This window comes from Vulpes vulpes, chromosome 6 (assembly GCF_048418805.1).
Source record: "Vulpes vulpes isolate BD-2025 chromosome 6, VulVul3, whole genome shotgun sequence".
Classification (NCBI taxonomy): domain Eukaryota; kingdom Metazoa; phylum Chordata; class Mammalia; order Carnivora; family Canidae; genus Vulpes; species Vulpes vulpes.
The window spans coordinates 113,586,710-113,610,023 of record NC_132785.1 but is presented as its reverse complement, the minus strand read 5'-3'; the positions used below and the strand labels follow the sequence as shown (position 1 = coordinate 113,610,023).

Below are 23,314 nucleotides of genomic sequence, written 5' to 3'. Positions count from 1 at the left end.
TTGTTTAATTTTGTGTTTTGGTTCTAATTTGACCATCTGTTTAGGATTGCTACTTCTCATGATATGAAAAAATATATATGATTGTCAGCTGTCTATTCTATAAAGTATTCCTAGTTTGCAAAATCTCAGTTCTGTATGTTTTTTTTTACTAAGAACTCTGATTGTAACAGAATTCACTGATTTTATTTTATTTTTTCAGAACAGCAAGAAAGAAATAGAAGCAAATGAGCTGTTGACTTCTTTACTTTAGTGTTTATACTTTAGGCCATTTTTAGGCAGGATTTACTCTTTCTTTGGTGCTTCATCTATTTTAAATTGTGTGAGTAGAATAAAGAAAATACTGTAGCTACCATGTATTAATTTGGAGGCAAATTTAAACCAGATACTCTAAATAAATACTAAGATTTATGAGTAATTTCCTGTGAGATTGCTGTCATCTTAAAAAAATAAAAACCAACAATGAAAGTAATAAGATGGTCAAATTAAAGGTAAAATTTTAAATTTTCTATTTGTTATTTATAAAATGCTTTCAATTGAACCACTTGTAGTCATTAAGTCTAGGGTTTTGACTTTTACAGAGAATTGACTGAAATATCAGAGGCCTTTACCATGTATGAAACACTATGCCAGATTTTAAGAAACAGGTTTCAAATGTAAAAGTGAAATGACTATGCGTTGATGGCGGGGCGGTGTTGTGGGGGGTGGGGGAGGACAGTTATATATACAGCTGTGGCAAAGGACAGGGCAAAAAATAAAAGTATAGGAGTACTAGGAGTACATGTGGTCTCTATTTTCCAAAGTGGAACCTAAGTGTGGAAAAACCATCTTCAAACACTGTTCCATTGGCAGTGACTTTTCTATCAACCATTTACAATCAGGTTGATTTTAAATGAATATAGTGAGTGAAGTCAAAATTTGCATCTTTATCATCCCTGATTTGGACTTGATTGAGAGGCTTGCCATTTAATCCTTAATTTGTTGAGTGGTTGAAAAGTACAAAGGCCTGAGAGGAAAGTAGTCTTGTTGGACACCTTCGTTTAAAATCCTGTATGCTTGTTTTCATTTGAGGTTGTGAGTAATACCCATAATGTAGGCATTAGGCTAAATAATGGTATATACAGTTGGTTGTAGTGTGGGAAGCCAAGGGGAATAGGCTGCATGAAGAGTTCTATATTATATCTGTGCTTTGTTGGAAGTTAAGCAGTCCTAGCTTGCTTACTTTTGTGGATCCTAAAAAGGAACATAAAATGGATGTCCAGGTTTGTTTTAAGTGAATTTCTTTTTTTCATCACAGCTTAAAGTGACTCTACCCATTTTGTCATTTAATGTTGAACAAGCAATATTCTGTAAATTTTAGGGAAAGACAACAACAACAACAACCAGGAGGTGCTCATTGTTTACATAAGTTATATTATTTGGAAATTTGTGCTTAAACTTTTTTCCCCATATTCTTCATAAGAATAAATGCATGCTTAAGTATCTTTTTAAGGAAAAAAAAAAAAGAAATCCTCATGGTTTTTAAAGACATTATGAGCTTATAAACATTTCTCTGGTGATGAATGATACATTTTTTTCTTTTGAAAATTAAACAGTGTTCGTTCCAAATGCATAATTTGAAACTCTAGTTGTTTGTTTCCTTGTCCATATTTTGTTTCCGAAATAGAAATGCATCAAAAGTGGCTGATTTTAAATAACTAACGTTATTTCTGTTTCCTAGCATTCGACTTAAGAGAAATATGTAATAATTGCAAAATGGTCTAAAACTTAATGAATGCATAAAACATCCTTTAGAGGAATTTTTGTTTCCAACTTTGAATATTAATTTCTAGGAATGTATCCAATTCATATACTGACACCTTTCGGATTATGCTGCCAATGATCTTTGTATTGCTCAATATTCTAGAAAAAGATACTAAAAAGCCTGAGGCAAGAATAATTTCCTTAAGTGAGGTTAGAAGTTTAAATTTGAATTTGTGTCTTTTTGGTTTCTGTTTTATGGATAACTTTCCTATGACTGCCTAAGACTAGGTTACGAATTGGAAAGTCTTTTATACCCACATTTCAGTATGTATTGAATCATATATCCAGTGTTCTAATTATGCCTTACTTTTTTTCTGTTAGCTCTGCTGTTTTACTGATACTCTCAGTTCTTATGCTTAGCATACTATTAATTCTAACTTCTTCCCCTCCTTTGAAGGGAATAGTATAAAGCATCTACTTTCAGAGGAGAAAAAAATATATTCAACCCAAGAAATAGTAGCACTTTTATTTTGGGGAGCCAATCTTCTAGTAGGAATTATGATGTTCTTTTGCTTATTAAATACATATAAAGAACCATCTCATTCTCTCACACATGAATCCTTACTTAATTCATTAGCAGATCTTACTGATTCTATCCTTAAAACTTGGTCTGCATCTGTTTACTTCTTACTACTGGCAGTTCTCTTACTTTTGTGACATCAACTTGCTTGCTGGTTGCAATAACTTGTTACTGGCAAGATGATTGCCCTCAGTGAGTTTACTGATTAATTTATTGCAAAAGCAAACTTACAGAAACACAAGAAGTAATTTGAGTTCAGAGATTCTGTTTTTTTTTTTTTTTTTCATTGTTGTATAGTTGGGGTCTATTCTGCTTGGCACATACAGAGTATACATACACACACACATATGCTCATTGAATGGAACATAAAAGGTTTTATATATTTCAGAAAGATTTATTGATTGACTACTATGTGAGACTCTACTAGGTACTGTGATGTTTATTTATTTTTTATTTTTTTTAAATATTTTATTTATTAGAGAGAGTGAGACAGAGAGAGCACGAGGGAGGTGAAGAGCAGAGGGAGAAGCAGACTCCCCGCCGAGCTGGAAACCTGATGTAGGGCTTGTTCTCAGGACCCTGGGATCATGACCTGAGCTGAAGGCAGACGCTTAACTGACTGAGCCACTCAGGCACCCCATACTGGGATGTTTAAATAAAGAATAAGATCTCTACCCAGTAGGAACTCACCGCCTGGTGAGGAAACAGACATAAAGGACAAAGTAGTAGGAACCCTAGGTGAAGTACCTTGGGGGCAAGAAAAGTGGCAGATAATCCTATTTTTCTTAAAAGCTCAAGTTATCTGTTATAATATCCATATAGGTGAGGAAGGAAGTGCATATTATTGCATTTTTATAACAAGATATTTAATTTATGACTTTCCCTTATCCGCTTTATTCCTGAGTAGTGTTGGGTTCACTGAGGGCAAAAGATATACGTAAGTTGATATATGTAAGATATACATAAGTTGGATTCATGGAGACTTATTAAAAATTTGATTTCTTTTTTAAAGATTTTATTTATTCATGAGAGACAGAGAGAGAGAGGCAGAGACATAAGAAGAAGTAGAAGTAAGCTCCCTGCAAGGAGCCCAATGTGGGACTTGATCCTGGACCCCGGGATCATGTCTTGAGATGAAGGCAAATGTTCAACCGTTGAACCACCCAGGCATCCCTCATGGAGACTTTTTAAACTGATCTGAACTGTTGATTCTGGAGGTGTTGCTTAGTTTTGTTTTTTGTTTATTTTTTGATACGAATCTAAACATTTAACATATAGCCATATTTTGAATTTAAAAAATGCACCGTCATATAAATCTTTTATTTTTAAGAAATAAGTTTGCAAAAAAGTAGTTATGGTGTAGCCAAGACTTAACATTTTCTTTGTTTATTATTTGCTTTCTGTTTTTCAAGACAGTTTCAACTGTAGTGGGGTAATTTTCTAGATTAAACTCTTTTTAGATACACTGTTATATCCACAGTAGATCTTTCTCTTTTAGTTGTGCTGCAGTTTCTGCCTTGGTTGGCATTTCATTGTAACTTAACTTCCTTGTAGCTGAGTCAACTCTGTTGGCATAAGTAATGTGAGCTTTCTTTAGAGAGTTAGATAAATGGCTTCCGGACAGATCCAATTTTTGTTCAGGATAGTTTCATAATTTGCCTTGAAATGCTAGTGTCCTGGATTTAAGGCTTAGGCATAACAGTTATCTTGAGTTACAGAAATATTCTTTCTCAAAACTTTTTAGGTGATATGTATTGATCTATAATTTCAGCATGCTGTGCTTCCAATTACTTTGGATTACATTATGTTTGTTTTAATTCCAGCCTTTAATGTACTTTGATCTCTCTCTGCCTCTCATCCTGCCCCCCCCCCACCCCCGCAGATGTATTAAAGATGGCCTTGGGGCTGAAATATTGTCATACTTGCTTATTCAAGTTAGTTTTCAGTAAAGGAATATCAGTTTTGTAATTAATGATTCATTTAGTCACATGAGTCTACTTTATTTGCTAAAATCTTTCTTTTAAGATATGTGAAGAGCTGTTTTCATGTCTTGTAACAGCCATATTGGAGATAAAATGTCTTTTCTGGAATTCTTAAGACATCGAAGGAATCTCGTAAACTTTTGCCAAGGAGATAATATTTTGGGCAGGCTCTAGTTTTATTGAAGTTCTATTTCTGAGAAGATTGTGTTTCCTTATAATCTTTACAGCCTTTGGGAAAGTGAATGTTCTGATTTGTAAAAAGTGTGCTGTAACATAAATATATAATTAGAGGAACATTTCTCATTCTTTGAATTACAGGTCCATTGATGAATCCAGTCAGCATTGAATATGTGCACATATGTGTATTTGATGAGATTGTGAGCAGGATTTTATTTTTATTTACTTTAGACACAAATGTCAGCAGTTTAAATAGAAAGCTGTCCTGAAATGGAAGCTTCATAAAATTTGTGCTGTCTTGACAATGGAACTGTACCTTGCTTACTGTGTGATTAGTATATTTTTGGCCAAAATCTGCCAGGTGCAGATTTTCCATTTACATCCAGTACATCTCTAGTTTAGATCAGTAGCCCCTAAAAGTTTAGTCATGTTGTGCATGCTTGATGGTTTTCTCTCTTTCTCTCTCTCTTTTATTTTTTTGTGGTCTATTCTAAATTTCCCAATATGTCATGTGTTTCATTTGTAATGTTCATTCAGAAGTATTTTTTTGTTGTTCTTTCTACATTAAGGCTGTATTAGTCCCCACATAACTTGCTGATGAATTTCCGGAGTTTTCACATTGGCTTTCTAAATTCCAATTTTAAGAACTCAACTTCTCTGGCATTTTAATAGAGAGCACTTAGGAGCAGGGAACTCAGGTTATGGGTTATGGCTCCTTCAACTTTAGTCCGGTTATTTAGTCTGTCTGAACTTTGGCTTCCTCATTTGTGTACTTTAGGGTTGAGTTTGTTCTTACTAAGATTCTCAAACTCAGTCATGGTCTAGGATATCTTTCTTTTTTGGATTATATAGACTTATATAGACTGCTATAGTCAGCTTCATCTGTATCTATCTCTTTAATCCCAACTTCTCCCACTCTAACACAGAGAAGCTCCTTTTATGTTCCCAAGACCCATTTGTATCCATTCATGCTGAAACATTGAAGTTGGACTGAGTATGTCTTCCATATTTCTAGAAGTCCAGCGTGCCACAAAGCTACTTTTTCTTGCATATTTCTAAATAGTCTCTAAAACATCTTGAGTTACCTCTGGTTATATAGAAATATGGTGGCTTTTGGTTAATCCTATTGTAGAATTATTGTTCCTTTTAAATTCAGTAAAGAACCAGGGAATAGTCATAGTAGTGCCTAAATATTATCATCTCCCCTAATCCATATACCCTCAACTCAGACAGGATGATTGGATTAATGTCAGCCAGTTTCCTACTTCTTCCTCAGAATTAGCTGTGCTTGTTCCATTTATAGAGCTGTTTCTGAAACATGAAGCTGGGAGAGAAAGCTAATTCATTGGATGCTACAATTGGTATTCAATTAAGTATTCTCAAGCCAGAATAAAGAGGCAAAACAAAAGAGATGGCATTACATGGAGACATTTTTGGCTATATGAGAACAGGAGCCTTATTTTATTCACTCTGTTCGTAATACTAAGGAGAATGTCTTAGCATCGTAGGCTTTGTATAAAAAATTGTTGAATGAATGAATAAATCAATACAGAATAGTACAGAAGTATAGAATGGAAGAGCTTACTTAACTCCTAGATTTAAGGTCTTGGAGCACATGCAGATGGAGAACTGGTATGGTGTAGTGTCTGAAATCTAGGTAAATAAAAGAACATGGATTTACCTGGAATGTGATTTAATAAGGGTAGGAGATTCATTTATTTACTTTAATTTTGCAGTATAGCACTTAGACTAATGGAAAGATGTTATAGTTTTGTCCAGGGTTCTATTCCTTGAAACTAAAGCTGGTCATGTAGGGATTGGATGACCATTTGTCAGAAATGTGCTGTGAATTCTACTTCAAAGGAAGGTTGGTTGGACATGGCATGTAGACTATCTCATAGAAGATAGTGAAGTGGATAATGAAGTTTTCAGTCTCTGCTAAAGAGACTGATTTTATACAGCCTTTTCTGACAATGTCAACGTATTTAGGAATAGCTAAATATAGAATAGTTTTGTCTTATTGAGTCAAGTGACAGTACAGAAAAGTGGTAGTGGATAGAAGAAAACTAGCTCTGAGGGAAATGAGAAAGAAAGAACAGTTAGAACATCATTGTAAATTGCCTGGGGTTAGAATATCAAGCAGTTGTCCTCTAAATACTTCAGTAATCCCTGATACAATATTTTATTTATTAATAGCACACCAGTGAGAATACAGCAGCAGTCTGGAGGTCTATGTATGCATAGGAGGAACCTCCAAGCACACCTCAGTAGCTTCTGAGTGTATAGAAGTCTGCATGGTCATTGATGAAATGATCTTTCTAGTGTTGAATTTGAGTCCTTGAAAAATTATAGATCACCTAGTCAATAAAGTTAGGGACTTTAAAGATGATTATAAGCATGTTTTGCAGTCTCCTGAAATTAGCAGTTTATTGAGGGAGGTATAAAAACAATTATATTACAACTTGATACATTTTTTAAAAAACTGTGATATACATAATATGCTCAGAGAACATTATGCTTTGGGAAGTCATTAAAGAAAGGAGAGTAGGTCTTGAAGGATAAATTTTGAGGGATAGGAAATATAGGTGGTAGGTACGTAGCCAATAGTAGAGGCAAGTATACTTACCTAGGGACTTGACAGTAAGGTTGCTTTCTAGTAAACTTTAAAAGTCAAATGTTGTTCCGAGCCAGGATGTTAATTTTTCAGAAAGGCTCCTAGATAAGAGTGAGACTTTGTGAAGTTATCAATGTATCTAAAGAGATGCCAAATCAATCAGGAGGGAGAGTTTGGGCAGAAACTGAATGTGAACGAAGGAGAAAGTTAGGGAGATGCACTTCAGCAGTCTCCATCTATACACTACCCAGGAGGATGGAACACTTGTTATTGTGGTTTGTAGATCCCTGATGTGTAGATGGACACGCCAGACTGCCATTAGCGTAATGCCATTTACACATTGTTTCATTAAAAAAACCTCTCCTCGCTCCAGTTTCCCATTCATTAAGCAACATTCTGATTATAATTTGCCTTCCCATCCAGATTGGTCTGCAGGGAGAATATATACTGGTTATGCTGACACGAACGTTCGGATCCATATGGCAGTTATGGTCCTCATTGTCAACTGATGTAGTTAATTGAGTGGCATTCTAGTTTGTGCATTAGTCTCTTGTGAGCTTACTGTTACTCTTTTGCTGAAAGATGATTCCACTCAGGGTACCAGATCCAGTTTCTAAGTTTATAAAGCTGAGATACAAACCGGGAGGATGTAGTCATCAAGATAAATACTATCTCTTAGCTACCAACCCCATTTTCAAATAGTGCAGCTTCAGGCAGTGTTGTACACATCAGATGTGGTTGGAGAGACATATGAAGGCATATTTGAGTAGCCGCAAGTAGTTGAAATATGAGAGTGGGAAGGAGGGAGGTGTGAGTCTGGAGGGAAGGGCAGAAGACAGTTTATGAAAGGACAGTCTTGGGCAGAGGGTTTTTCATTCATTTTTTTAAAGTAATTTAAGTGGAAAGGAAATATCTTGTGATTCTGCTAAAACACTAGCATGTTCCTTTCCTGATTAACTTTGAGTAAATGGATCTCTTAATTTCAAGCTGGGTTTTTCTCCTCATAATCTTCTTGCTTGTGTTATATTTACTAGGGTAGGTAAAGAATGATCAGGTTACTGTGTAATGAATGAAAGCAAAGCTAGCTAGCCATGTCTTTGGGGGCCATTCTTTGTACTTATGAATCTAGTGATTCTGTTACTTTCCTCCAGGTCTGTGCTATACCACTTGAATTTCTATCGTAATGAAATTGTGCAATCATGACGGAAACTTCCTTTACCTAGAGCGAGCCCCCAAGTCTTTGTAATCTCTTAAAGTGTTCTTAGAAACCTCTTTTCATTAAATATATTTGCTTACTTGAACAGTACCTCCATCTTGCCTTTATCAAATTTACATGACTCAAAGCATTTATGCAGTATGACGCATTTGCAAACTTAGGCTTTCTAAAGCCTATATTTTGATGAGATAAGATAGTAATAGGCATTTATTTCTGAAAGGAAACTCATAATCTTATTTTTATTTTACTTTTTCCAGTGTTTCGCTGATATTTATTGAAAGCTTAAAGTCTGTTCATGGCATCAGCTTTTACTCTCCGACCCATTAATGATATTATATTATTAAAATGTAAAGGATTTTTTTTTAAACTTCATTTTTTTTTTTTTTTGGTAACAGAATTACTTTAATTTTCTTTGCCAAGCATCCACTCTCCCAGTTCCTCAGTGCCCTTTTTCTGAATTCTCTGTAATTTGACCTCAATTGATGAGTAGGCAGCACATTTTATTTTAATGAAGTAAAGAGACAGAGTCAGATCTGTTTACTACTGTAGTCTTTTGAGTTGGTTGTACAGATATTACAAGAGTTTTTTGCCTTAATAATTAACTCTTTTTTTGCTTATCAATGTTTTAGGAAAAACACATAAGCAATGAAGAAGAACAGTTAAGGAGGATGGAAGAGGCCAGATTGCAGCTCAAGGATCAACTTCTTTGCCTGGAGACTGAACAGGAATCCATTCTTGGTGTCATAGGAAAGGAAATTGATGCAGCTTGTAAAACCTTCTCCAGGGACTCAATGGAGAAATTGAAAGTAATTATGAGTTCTCATTGTGCCTTTCAGTTAGTTTCCTAGTACATAATTATAATAAGATTTTAATGCATAGTTACATGGTATTCACATTTTTATTATGAAAAGTTTTACGAAACAAAGTAACACCTTGTGCTTTTTTAGAATGTGATACTATATCTATTGCACAGTCCTGGAAGAGAAAGTGTTCCATTAATTCATTGAATTGCCTCTATCACTCTGAGAAGAAGATGTCTTATGAGAGAGGCAACAGTTCTGACTAGAAAAATATCCTTGGAATCTAAAGGTTTTCATTATCACAAGCCATTTTTGTTGTCGTTAGTGTATGACTGGCCAACATCTATTGAGTGCTAGTTATAGTACAGATACTGTGGTAGCTACAGTGTATGATTCTTTCCCTTAACCCCTAAAATCACCATGTCCTTTAAGTACTCTGATTAAATCCATTTTAGACAAGAGAAAGTAAGGCTTGGGGAGGTTAAGCAACTTGCCTCTGGCCATGTATCTACTTAAAGGTTAGAACCAGGACTTTAAACCCTGGGACTCTAACTCTGGAGGTTAAGCACATGACCCCTATGCTATTTGCCCTGATCAGAGCAATTATACTTGTTTTTTTCTATCTTTAAAATGGAATATTGCTATTCAATTTACAGTTCTAATGGAATGATAAATAAAAAGAATTGATCATATATATTCCTAATTCCATAAAGGCAAGCACCTCCTTTGTTCTAGGTCATAGTACCACTATGTTGCATTGTGTGGCTTTGATACAGTGGGAACATAACTTGTTATCATTTAGCCATCAATTACCCTGTATTTATTTCATGCGATGAGATGGCAGAAGTCAAATTATAGTGTTATGCCTAAGGCCTTTTTAGTTTTTAATACTTTCCAGGTGTTTCTTCTATTTATTTTGTCATTTATCTTTTTCCTCATAAAAAATGATCTTCCCTTTTTGTTTTTCCTGCTACTTTCTCTTCTTTTTTCCTATTCTCCCTTATCCTCGCCGCCCCCCCCCCCCAATATGGTGTTTTAAAGAAAATAAAACTATAATTCTACTCTTGCAATGGGAGGTACCTTAGGATTCATCTTTAACAGAAATATTTCAGTGGATAGAATTTGGTGGAGTTGATGGAAGTTCTACATTTTTAAAAAGGCCTAGATGTCATTTTGAGAGGACTGTGAGCCAAATATGAGAAGTAATTGGCTTTAGAGGAAAAACTCTTTCAGTTTTGTTATAGGGCCTGTTATAATGATGGTTTATTCTTTTTCCTGTCTGCTGCTGCTTTTTTGTATTTAAGACTTGTCATGTTTACCTATATTTAAAGGATGTGTGGCCTTAAGATCCTAATTTCATCTAAAAAAGCACATATTAACAATGAAATATTTATTCTATATTTAAGTATTTGTGTCAGGATGGCTTATTTTCAGTTAGAGATGTAGAAATGGAATCATTTGGATCATGGTATAAGATATATAAGCCTTGCTATGGGCAATTACAGGCTGAAACATAGTGAGTAGATAGCAGATTGCTTAAATATTTTATTTCTTTTTGAGGAACAAATTATCCTTCCAACATATTCCAAAAAACACCCTATTTTTTAATAGGCTTTCAGGAATGCACTGATTTTGGTAATGGGTCTTTACACTTCTTTCCCTAGAGAAAGACTAATTCTGTCCAAGTGTGAGTGGAAAGTAAATCTAAAAAAAAAAAATTCTATTAAGTTTTTTTTTTTTTTTTTTTTTTAAGAGTACACTGGTTTTTGTTGTGGGTCTCTTTCTGTTAGTAACTTCTGTTGTTACCTTCCTACAAACTTGGGGGAAAAATGAATACCCAAGAATATAACATTTGCTCTCACTTCAAATAAACCACTCAAGGTGTTGTTAAAATAAAATTAGTTCTATGCTTTATAGTTCAGAGATGTAAGGGAGAGTGGTGGTCCTTATAAAATGTTTTAAAAAATGAAATAATTCCAATTATTCTTTGTCATTTGTTGATTTTGAAATATTGCTCATGAAATTTTTAGCCACTTTATGTAGAGAGTGACAGCTATGAAATGAATTGGATAATAGATATGTACCAAATGAGCCTGAGAAAAGTCCTTGGGAGTATTGATATTATTTCTAATTACCATTTTCTTTCTCCAGCCACCATATTTATTACTTATTCCACTTTAGTAAATGCATGTAGTGTTTGAAAACTAAAGGACACTTAATAAGCCATCACTATTATAAAACAATTAGGAAAGTGTCTGAATTAAAGTTACATCATTTTTGCAGACCAATCTTTGGTGATTGAAGAGCTTTACTCCTAACACTTGATCTGACTACTCACTCATTTGTAGAGCATAAAAGGATAGGATAAGACAGATGGAAGCTCAAATTGTATCTCTCCAAATTGCTAATGTAATTTGGACAATTTATGGGCAATTTATGCATTTTTTTCTTCTGTAAGAATTCATGTCCCATTTATAAGTTGGCTTATTTTGAGGATAAAGTAAAATAAGATATATAAGGTGCATATTATGGAATGAAATATTTTGCACTTATTGAATACTCAACTAATTCTAGCTATCATTATGTAGTGCCTTTTTTGGTCATATATTCATATATATATTTATATATTCATGTATATACAGCTTTTATTTTAACTTATTTTAAAATATTTGTGAGAGAGAGAGAGAGAGAGAGAGAGAGAGAGAGAGAGATAATGAGCACTAGGGAAGGGGCGGGGGCAGAGGGAGAAGCAGACTGCCTGCTGAGCAGGGAGCCTGATGCAGGAGTTCCATCACAGGACCCTAGGATCATGACCTGAACCAAAGGCAGGTGTCTAACTGACTGAACCACCTAGGCATCCCTCTTTCTTTTAACTTTTTATGACAAATTGTTGTTATAGTGTTCTTGTCATAATAGACCTTGAAGTCTATTTCCTGATGATGACATCTTTATATGCAGTTAGTAGTATTAATAATGTTCTGTGTGTCAGACACTGTGCTAACCCTTGTTTTATTTAATTTATACTTTGGCCTTATGAGGTCATTTGCCTACCTTACAGATGATAATCTGCAGCTTAGAGAAATTAAGTCACACCACTTGTAAGTGTACGAGGCTGTTCTCTTAAGCACAAACTATATATAAATTTGTGAAAAAAAATCACAAAATATGAACATTCCTTATACTCATATCAAATTATTTTAGACTTGAGCAGTAGATCTTCAGTCACTGAAGTTTTATTGAAACTATGACACAGATGAATGGGAAAGAATAATAAAAACATATCATAATCAGTGACAATCAGTGACAGATGGGATGCTTACAAATAACAGAGTTCAAAGAGGAAAAAAACACTGAGCTAGAGTGGTTAGGCAGGATTTCACTGAAGGCAGGGAGGCATGAAATTTGGATAGTGAGAAAAATGGAGGAGAGAAAAGTTGGATATAAGATTACAGCACAGCACTCTTGTTTATGGCATATGGTCAGCATTATTATACGTTCATAATGTGTCTAAATGCATTACCTAACGATATTCCTTAGGGGAGTGATGTGCACACAGATCAGGAAATATGGAAGTAGTTGAGAATAGGAATAGATGTCTCTTGCAAAGCAATAGGGTATTTTTAAGCAGAAAATTTCTAGAGAGGGGTCCTTTGAAAATATCACAGGTAGCCCTTGTTTCAAGGAAGGTAGGAACACAGAAAAAAATTTGTGTTACAGTCATAAAGTCACTGACAAACTTTGAGCACCATTTTATTAGTAATACGGCAGAACCAGATGGAGAAGGATTTTATAAATGAGTTGGTGTGAAGGAAATCAAGGTAGCTGATATAGACAACCTACTTATTGTAGGATTTTGTTACCATCATGAAATATAAAGCAATGTTTGCACAAAGTCATGTTGATTAGTTTCTGTCAGTTCTACAGAAACATTAATGAGACAAAATGGCCCTCATATAGTATGAAATTAAAGAAGGATAAATGAGACAAAGAATTAAATTTCCGTGTAATTACATCTAACCTACTGTGAAATATATTACGTGGAACAAGACTGAGGGAAAGAAAGAAACAAAAATGAAGTGTAGTGGTTTAATTGAGGCTGCTTGCCAGAACTCTGTGGAATCAGCCTCTGGAGGTTCTAGCAATGCCAACACTTGAGACTTGATTCATGTTGCTGTATTTGAGCTAAATATTTACTGTCAACGCATACATACATACATATATACATACATGTGTATGTAAATAGACATATTAGATAAATGGTGGTTTGGAACTGGTTGCATACTTGATATGAACTGTTTTCTTTTTAAACTTTTAAATTTAGAGACTGAACTTTTAGATGTTATGATGAAGAATTTCACTTATGTAGGTTCATTTCAGAGAAAATTCTACTTAATAGACTATTTCCTTTTTTTGTAGGTTTTTTCATCTGGTCCTGACATTAACTATGACCCACATCGCTGGTTAGCAGAAAGCAAGGTAATTTATCTTTAAATCCTAAAGTTACTGTAATATTTATGACCTTCAAGGTGTCTTATTTGGGCTAGCCATACATTTTGTCATATAACAGGACATACAGAGCTGTTCTGGGAAAGATATCATTGTCATATATTTAAGAAACTTCCATGTTCCTTTATTTTAACATTTAAAAAGTAGCTTAACTATATAGGAAGATAATTTACAGAATGAGAGAATAAAGAAAGGTAAAACTGTTGAATTATTAAAACTAGATTGTCAGACAAATTCTTCTGCCTTTTCCTTGGGATAGGCAATATCTGGGGAAGTGAATAAAAGGTCAGGGCAGGCATAACCAACCTTTATTTACACATAGATGCTTAATATATTTTAGTTCCTGAAGGTAAGCTCAAAGCCTATGAAATCTCCTTGTGGCTCAATCAGATCTTTTCATTGCTCTGGATATCTTGTTTCTTCAGTTACAAAATAGGAAGGTTAAACTTTATTTCTGATGATAACTTTCTTGCTTCATGGTTCTTTGGCATGGTGACTTAAATTTAAAGGGCATGTAAGCAAATCTAAATAAAATTGAACAATTTGCTAATTTTAGCAAAAAATCCCTCTCTATGAGATAATTACCAGCTCTTCTCATATGTCAGATCAACTTGGAAATTCCTTAATTAAAATATATGGAAAATTGTGACCACGTACAATGTAGATGTCTGTTTATCCAAATATTGTCACCTAAGCACTTGTGTTCCTTCCTGGACTAGTGTTTTTAGTTTTAAGATGCTAAAGTGAACAATCTTCCATCCTATTTAAATAAGAAAACCAGCTGTAGTATAAACATGAACAGTTGTGGTCCAAGTCTTAGGATTTTATTGTAAGAAAGAACTTACAAGTTCATGTTGTATCCTAATTTAAAAATATGAGAAAAGTGAGGTTTTAGAAAAGGAATGTGACTTTTCCAGTGCCATATATAAAATGGGAAAATAGATTGCATGTTAGACTCACAATTAATGTTCTTACCATTGTTTGTATTACTGTGTAAAGTTTTCATTCAACTACGATTTATTGATTGTATACTTCTTTTGTGTATAGACATGAGAGGTATAAGTAAGCCATGAAAATTAAGGAAAATGAAAATGTATGCAAATTTTTAAAAATCCTTAATATGTATTATATTATTATAGAAGTATGTAAACATTGACAAGGAAACACAAGAGGAGGAAGAATTGACTCTGACATTTGTCCTAGGAGAATAGGAGGATATGATGCTACGGTCATGTTACAGAAGGTTTCTATAAATTTATAGTGCAAAATGAAGTATTTAAACTTGATCATACAAAAAAACATGCAGAAGTTCTTCAGTTGGCTAATTAGAGGTATAATAATAGGAAGAAGTTGAGGATGTCTCAGTGAACACAGATAATGCCCTGAGCTTGGTGAGTAAAGTACAGGTGGGAGGTGGGGGAAAGACAGGGCCTTCACCTTTGAAGACGAGCTGCTCATAAAAGAAACCTCTTTAAAACACACACACACACACACACACACCATTCTAAATAAGAAACTAACAGTATTATGATTGACCATTGAAATTTACCCAACCTTGTAAAATTTTCCTCCTACTTTAAGTATAGCGATGCTGTTCATTCCTGTTTTTGATAAAACCAAATGCAAACTTGTATTTATGCCACCTGCACAGCAAATTTAGAATATACATGTTTTGCTGTCTCAGAAATTTTGGGCTAGAAACTTCTATTGTGCATTAGTAAAGCATTTCTCTTTTTTCTTTTTCCCAACTCCTCAGTTCTGACAAGAGCAATGTACTTGGAATTTTCTTTCAAGTTAAAATCTTTATCATTTCTGAATAGAAAGCTTTCACTGCTGTTGTTCAGTTAAATTATGAGAGCCAGAGATGACTCTTAATCATAGCTCTTTAATTTGGGAGCTAGTGAGCAGTTTTCCCTTATCATTTAATGGGATTGAACTTTTGATCAGACGAGTTTTAATACTGCATGAGACAAGTGTTCCTCTACAGTGTAAGAGGGTCATGATAAGCAATACCACGCTGACCAACTGACTAAGGAGGAATTGAATCTATTTACTAGAAAGATGGTTTAGGTTATTGATGGGCTACAATACTGTAATTCCCATGAACTATGACTGGACAGCTCTATAAGTATTGAAGATAAGATCTGAAATCAGAGGACAAAACTATATGGAAAGTAGAATTGCTGTTCAGCTAGTCCATGCTGACATTTTGCAGTGTTAGAAGGACCTCTCAGGGCATTTGGTAATTGTTTTCATAAATCTGCCAAATGAATTTCTTCTGTTAGTATTAATCCTGGAAGAAGTAGAGGATTGGGTGAGGATAGTGTCACTGTTGCTTTGCTGGCATTGGTTGTGTAATATAAATATGAAGCCCAACTAAGAGTTAGGCCAGGCTTACAGATAAGATAACCAAAGAATGGTTAAGAACAATACATTACAGGGAGGAAGAGGATTGAGATAGTCATTAGGGAATACCAGGCAAGCAGTTCCCATAGATCAGGGATTTGTTTTTGTCATAAATCCCAACAAGGCCAAATATAGAGGCCAAATTTTATTCAGTTTAACAGAGAATTTACTGAATAGCTAGTATGTCCCAGATGCTATATTACATGCTGTGGGCATGATAATGAATTTGGCATGATCCTTCCCCTTGAGGAACATTTTTCTCTAGAAAAGCTGACACTTACGTTGATAATTTCAAAATTATCTGTAAGAGCTGTGATACAGGTGTGCAGAAGCTGATATGGATTCTGATCCCTCAGATGAATCTTAAAGCTGGCCAGAAAAAGAAGACAGACCATGCATGCAGAGTAAGCAATTGTAGGAATGGTATGGAAAGAGAAACAGCATAGTAAATGCAAAGAAATCCCAAGTGGTTTGGCAGTACTACAATATGAGAGCATGAGGCAGAGAATGGCAGGGATGAGACTCTAGAAAGAGGTGGAGAATAGGTCCAAGAAGAGCATTGTATGCCATTTTAAAAGGTTGACTTCAGTTCTACATTTAGAGGGGGAACTAACTACAATGGATATTTGAACTGGATCCTGATATATTCCTATTTCAGAAACATTGCTTTGTTAGTGATGTAAAAGATGGATTAGAGCTGGGAAGATCAAAGGCAGGAAGACCAGTTAAGAGGTCTTTGAGTGAGACCAATGTCTCTGGGGTGAAAGTCCACAAACTAAGGAAAGTGTAGATATTCAGAGGAAAGGACAGACTGGAGTAATGTTTTGGTGATAATACACAAGAGATATTTAATATCATATCAGATGGAATGATAGAGAAGGAGATGTCTAGGATTTTTAAGACAAATTAGAAGATACTCTCTCAGTTTGGTTTCTGAATAGATGGGTGTATGGTGTCCTAGATAGGCAAGCTAGCAGAAGTATTGAAAGAGTTTCTAGCCCTGGGGTTTGATATCCAGAAAGTCCTATTTGGACAGGAAGCAGGAAGAAAGGCAAAGATCAGAGTTTAGTTTCAAACCATAGAAAGAAATGGGAAGTAGCAGACATTCACAGAAAATGCAGACATATTATCAAAGTTAGAGCAGGCAGGCACTCTCAGGATGGAACAATGATGCTACAGATTATCACTTGATCTCAGATCTTAAGGTATCATTTTATGATAGCAAATAAAAGAAAAACTGGTGTCAACTGCTCTTTAGCACAAGGCAGGATCCTGAGTGCTCTGTTGTTTATAGAAGAGCACATTTAGTTTTGGGAGTCTAATACTGATTTCCGTAAGATACAAAAAGGTAAATTTATATGCTTCTTCAGCTGTAAAGAGATCTTCCTTCTTCACTTTTATCCCATTTATTCTCCTCTTCCTTTAGTCTGTAAGCTTCATGAGGGAAGGTCTATCTCCAGCCTGTTCCTCATTGCATCTTAAGCACTTAACCACAGTACCTACCTAAATGCTCAATAAACATTTTTTGAAAAAAGAGTAATTATCTTAGGAATGCTACATTTTCCTACTCAGGTTACTTCTTCAGCTTAAATATTACAAAAGAATAAATAGCAAGCAGATTAGATTCAGTAAATTTATTAACTCTCAAATATTGTTTCATTTGATTAGAATTATAAGCTTTTAAGATTATATAGATAAGAAATACACTTCCAAATTATATGGGGATTTTCCTTATTACTCTGTTTAGTATCATTTCAAAGAGTCATACTTTTAATTGTATGATGTGTTCTAGGTGTTGCCCTTTCTTGCCATTTTTGGAATATTATAACTGTAGTAGCTTTGGAGATCATGTAGTTTAATTTCGAGAAGGCCCTGGGAATTGTTACTGAGAAGGGTTTAGAACCTTGATCTCTGAATTCTGTGCCAGTGTTTCCTTCCATTGGTTGTATAGCCTACATTTGAATATAAATCTTACATTTCTGCATACTGTCTTTGTAGTGATTCAAATTTTGTGTAGCAGTCATCGTGTGAGAAGTATTAGACTCAGTGTATTTAATTCTTGTTGAAGGATGTGAATAATCATCTAATATTTTATCTTTCCAGTATAGACCTCAAAATGAGATACAAAACTCAGTATCTTGATTCATTTGTTGGAAAGATAATTTTAGATTGTGTCCATGGAACATATTCAGTTTAATTGAAGAAAAGTATTTTGTATTTTTAAATATGTACTCTTATGATGGAGATATTTTTTCTTTCTTCTTGAATTGTACTCATAGCTGTATAAAAAAGTGGAGAAAATATTAGTAAAAGAAATGTATTTTGAGTTTGATTTGGGTTTGAATTTTGCCCTTTGAGTTTAATTCTTGTTTTAGTGGCTTGACACATTCTCAAGAATTGCTATCCTCTTCCTTTACCTTTGGTTCTTCTATAAACATTTCCTCTCAAAATTCTTTTTTGAGTTTTGGCAAAAGAAGTATAGTAGTTAAAAGCAGCAAAATTATGGGCCTTAATATAATTGCTAACTCTATCAACTATAATCTTTTTATTTGAATTTTCTGTTTCCCTTGGTTTTAGCTTTGAGTCATTTCTTAATGACTTTAGTATATTATTACACTAAATCTCACTAAAGGATTCTTACAGATTGAAAAGATCATTTTGATTGTTTTACTAGATACTTATACCCACCTAATTGCAAGTTGTCAACTATGAAGGTTAAAAAAAAAAACTGCCTTATTTAGAAATTCTTTCTCTATTTTAGTTTATTTAGCAGTACTTGATGTAGTTAAATAAATGAGCCTATTATGTAATCTTTAAGATGCTCTTGTGAGTGGTTAATAGAATGATGTTTGCACTGTGATTAATAGCCTTGTCAGCTAATTATTATTTGGAATTGGTGAAGTTATTCCTATACTGTGTTCCAAGCTGTTTCTGTAAGACACTTAATGAAAGATGTTGAGTGTTTCTCTAACAAATACTGATTCTCATAATTGACTATTGGTTGATTAAATTTCCATAAGTTGATATTTTGTTTTGTAGGATTAATAATATATTCTGCTTACATATTCAATTCATAACAAGTATCGTATCTAACTATAACTTATTTTTAAATTTTGTATGGCAATGGAATAAAGCCTTTTTAGGAATAAACTGAAGCCATAGGTCATGTTATATTAGTCTGCTCGGGCCGCCATAATAAAATACCACAGACCGAGTGACTTAAACAACAATCATTTATTTTTTCACAGTTCTGGAGTCTGGATGTCCAAGATCAAGGTGCCAGGGTCAGTTTTTGGTGAAGCCTCTTGTAGATGGCCACTTTCCATGTAGGGGGAGGGGCATTTGGGGGGTTGGGAGTATTACTGGAAGAATTGGAAGTGTCAGGAGACAGTGTCTCTTCCTCTTTGTATAAGGACACCATTCCTATAGGATTAGGGCCCTTCTTAGTAGTAATCCTACTTAACTTTTATTGCCTACCTCCCTAGAGGCCCTATCTTCAAATACAGTCACACTAAGGATTACAATTTCAACATATGAACTTGAGGGGGACACAATTAGTCCATAACACATATCAGACCTGATTAATGCTTTCTTTCCAAGATTTTTTTGTGGTGTTGTTTTGCTTTTACCAGAACCAGTAGGATTATTGTCGTGACAAAACAGATTTGTCGTTTCTCCATTATCAACCTTTAACAATGGTACTGAGCCCAGGCCACAGATTGTGATGGAATAAGCAGGAAATCCTTGAGAAAAGGGAAATGTGCAGTTATTTTCTAAATTTGCATTTAAATCACTGAGCAAGAACAGATTAAACTGAGTGATTTGAAACTGATGGGTCCCCAGGGATCACATTGAACCACATTGATTTAAAAAAATAGAATTGGTAGTGAAAATTTTAAAAAATCATCCAATTACATAATTACAGCATGGAATTTGTTTTCCTTTTGAGGTAGCACAAGAAGATCTGATAACATAGGGTTTCATTCTTTTGTGATAGGAGACTTGGAGCTGAGAACCATGGACACAGTCACATTAGAAGGTGTATCCTTCCATCCATGGTTCTATTTTTATAATCCAAACCAGTAGTGTTCTGATCCTAAATGTGTTACTTTTGAATGTTCATTAAAGTTTCTTAACATAGTGATACTAAAAAAATCTTGGATATTTTTAAGATACTTTATTTTTCTGTATTATTACTTAAATGAAAGGTGCAACCTCTTTACAGGAACTTAACAGCATCTAATAATTCATTTAATTGCATGTGTCCTGTCCTCATTATGTGCAGAACACTGTATTAATTTTAGTTTGTATGTGCCCAAACATGAACACACATCCATTCCCAAAATGCTTTAAATTGAAGTATTTTAAAATTCTTGAGGATTTAGTATATCAAATTCTTTAATATACAAGGATAAATATGTGCGTGTTTTAGGTGCCAAATAAGCAGCAAAAAGACTTGATTGAAAATATATCTTTTCCAGAAACTATACTTCTGACCTTTCCCTTTTCCCTTTTCCCTTGCATCATGCCAATAATAATATCATACTACTAGGGCTTTTCAGCTTATTTATTTTTCTTGAGTAACTGGTAAAGTTTGATGAAGTGAACAAAAGGTATGATCTGTAGATTCAGATTGTTGTTTTAACATGGAAGCGGCAGCTGTCGCATAGACTTCCCTTTCTGTTGCTTAGTTACTATCAATTAATGGATCACTTAAGTAGTAATGTTTTAGAATCATTTTCCTACTGATCTGTATCAAAAATTATTGAGTGAATTGTCTAGAGTAATTTTTATTACATAGTACATTGAACATGTTCTCATTTTCAAGATTTTAACAATAGAGGTGTACATAGAATAAACTTAGAATATCTACCCTCATTTCCCTGTTTGTTCCTCTTTTGTTAGTAGGCATAATCACCTTGGTGTTCATATTTTCAGTCATGTTTTGGTTTGCTGGGCTGAGCTGCTGTTGTTTTTGACATAGATGTGTATTTTTTTTAATTGTCAAATATATCAGTCCCTTCCTCTTGGCAGTCTTTGACACTAAGCATATCCATCTTCTTGTGGTATTTTTATTTTTTTTCTTTGGGGTTCTGTCACCCCAGAGTCTTGGATTTTCCTTGTGCCTCTCCAATTTCTTCTTCTCAGCTTTATTTTTAGGGTTCTCTTCTGTTCATCTCTTTGAAACTCTCCTCTCTCTTCTATAAACACTCTAAGCTGTTTGATCTGTTCCTATGCCTTGAGTGTCCTCTATACTGTTGATTTTTCAGTCTCTATCTCTTGTCCATATCTCTTCAGCTTTAGATCTGCACAGCCAACCCGTCATTCACACTTCCGTGTCTTAGTCCTAACAACTTCAGCTTATTCCAATTTCATGTTAACTTTTTAACCTCTAAATCTTTGCTTCTAGGATTCTTCTTTCACGGTTTCTTAAGCTGGAAACTTGAACATCAATACTGATGCCTTTCTCTCCTTTACCCCAACACTTAAATCTCAAGTATACATGCACACACTTGGACCCATTCCTTACCATTTTCTCTTGTTTAAATGTTGGTAACAGTTTCTTGAGTTCTAGCCTCCAATATGGGCTCCACTCTATATACATAGAGCATGCTTTCTAAACAGTCCAGTTCACATCCTTGTGTCTCATATTGTGGTTAGATGGAGTTGGTGCTATCTCACTCACCTTCACCTTTGTTTTTTGTTTTTTTTTTTTTTAAAGATTTTATTTATTCATTCATGAGAGACAGAGAGAGAGGGAGAAGCAGGCTCCCTGCAGGGAGCCTGATGTGGGACTGGATCCCGGGTCTCCAGGATCAGGCCCTGGGCCCAGGGCAGGCACTAAACCACTGAGCCACCTGGGCTGCCCTCACCTTTGACCCTATATTCTACCTCAGTGCTTTATTTAGAGAAGAATTACAGTAGAATTTGCTCCTTTTATCTGGCAAAGAGTTAATTATGTTTTCTGGTTTCCTGTCCTAAGGAAGCTTTTTATCTCTTTGTATTTGCCTGGATATTTTAAAATGGATATTGGGAAGTGAAGCAATCTTTTTTTTTTTTTTTTTTAAAGATTGTATTAATTAGAGAAAAAGAGAGTGCACATGAGTAGGGGGAGCAGCAGTGGCAGAGGGAAAAGCAGACTCCCTGCTGAGCAGGGAGCCTGACACTTGGTTGGATCCCAGGACCCTGGGATTGTAACCTGAGCCAAAGGCAGACACTTAACCAACTGATCCACCCAAGCACCCCATTAAAAAAAAATTATTTGAGAGAGAGCATGAGCTGGGAGGTAGGGTGGGTAGAGAGGCAGAGGGAGAAGCAGACTCTCTGCTGAGTAGAGAGCCCAATGTGGGGCTCAATCCGAGGACCCTGGGATCATGACCTGAGCAGACACTTAACTGACTAAGCCACCCAGGTGCCCCCAAAATGAAGCAGTCTTAATTAAAGTTTTGCAATCATAATTGGAAGTCCACAGCTCAGTTTAAGTTGAGGACTTCCTGTATTTACCCAGTGGCATTCAGATAAGACAGAGCCCTATAAATTATGTAGCAGGTAGTAGAGCCAATTCTCGTCTCTGCAGGGAGGTTTAATTTTAGCTTTATTTTCTGACCCTTCTTATTTCTCCTTTTCCTTTTGTTTTTGTTCTTTTTTGTTGTTGTTGTTAAATAACAGCTGCATTGAGTATAATTCACATACCATACAATTTACCTCTTTAGAATGTACCATTCAGTAGTTTTTAGTATATTCACAGAGGTGTGAGGCCATACCCACAATGAATTTTAGAACATTTTATAACTCCAAAAAGAAAACATGGACCCTTTAGCCATCACCTCCCAGATCTGTGCATCCTATTCATCCCCTCCACAACCCTGGTCAACAAGTAATCTGCTTTCTATCTCTGTAGATTTGCCAGTTCTGGACAATTGCTATAAATGGAATCATACAACATGTGGTCCTTTATGAATGTCTTCTTTCATTTAGCAGAATGTTTTCAAGGTTCATCTATATTGTAGCATGTATCAGTATTTCATTTCCTTGTTAAATAATAGTCCGTCATATGGATATACCACATTTTATTCATCCATTTATCAGTTGATGTTTCTGGGGTTATTTCCATTTCTTGGCTCTCATGAATAATGCTGCTGTGAACATTCCGGTTCAAGTTTTTTTTGGATCAAATGTTTTCATTTCTCTTAAATTAGAACTGCTGGGTTATATGGTAACCATATTTAACCTTTTGAAGAATGGCCAGACTGTTTTCCAAAGTGGCTACATCGGTACACTTTAATCACCATT

The 23,314-nt window shown here is 34.8% G+C and overlaps 1 protein-coding gene across 11 annotated transcripts in view; it reads left to right on the top strand.

Annotated features, from left to right (window-relative positions):
- Positions 1-23,314, top strand: part of CEP128 (centrosomal protein 128) — a 489,572-nt gene that overhangs the window by 251,466 nt on the left and 214,792 nt on the right. For all 11 annotated transcript variants that reach the window (XM_072762163.1, XM_072762162.1, XM_072762169.1 and 8 more), the window contains 2 exons: positions 8,939-9,115; positions 13,526-13,585. In XM_072762163.1, coding sequence (XP_072618264.1) covers positions 8,939-9,115; positions 13,526-13,585 — 237 coding nt within the window. The remainder of the gene's footprint in view (positions 1-8,938; positions 9,116-13,525; positions 13,586-23,314) is intronic.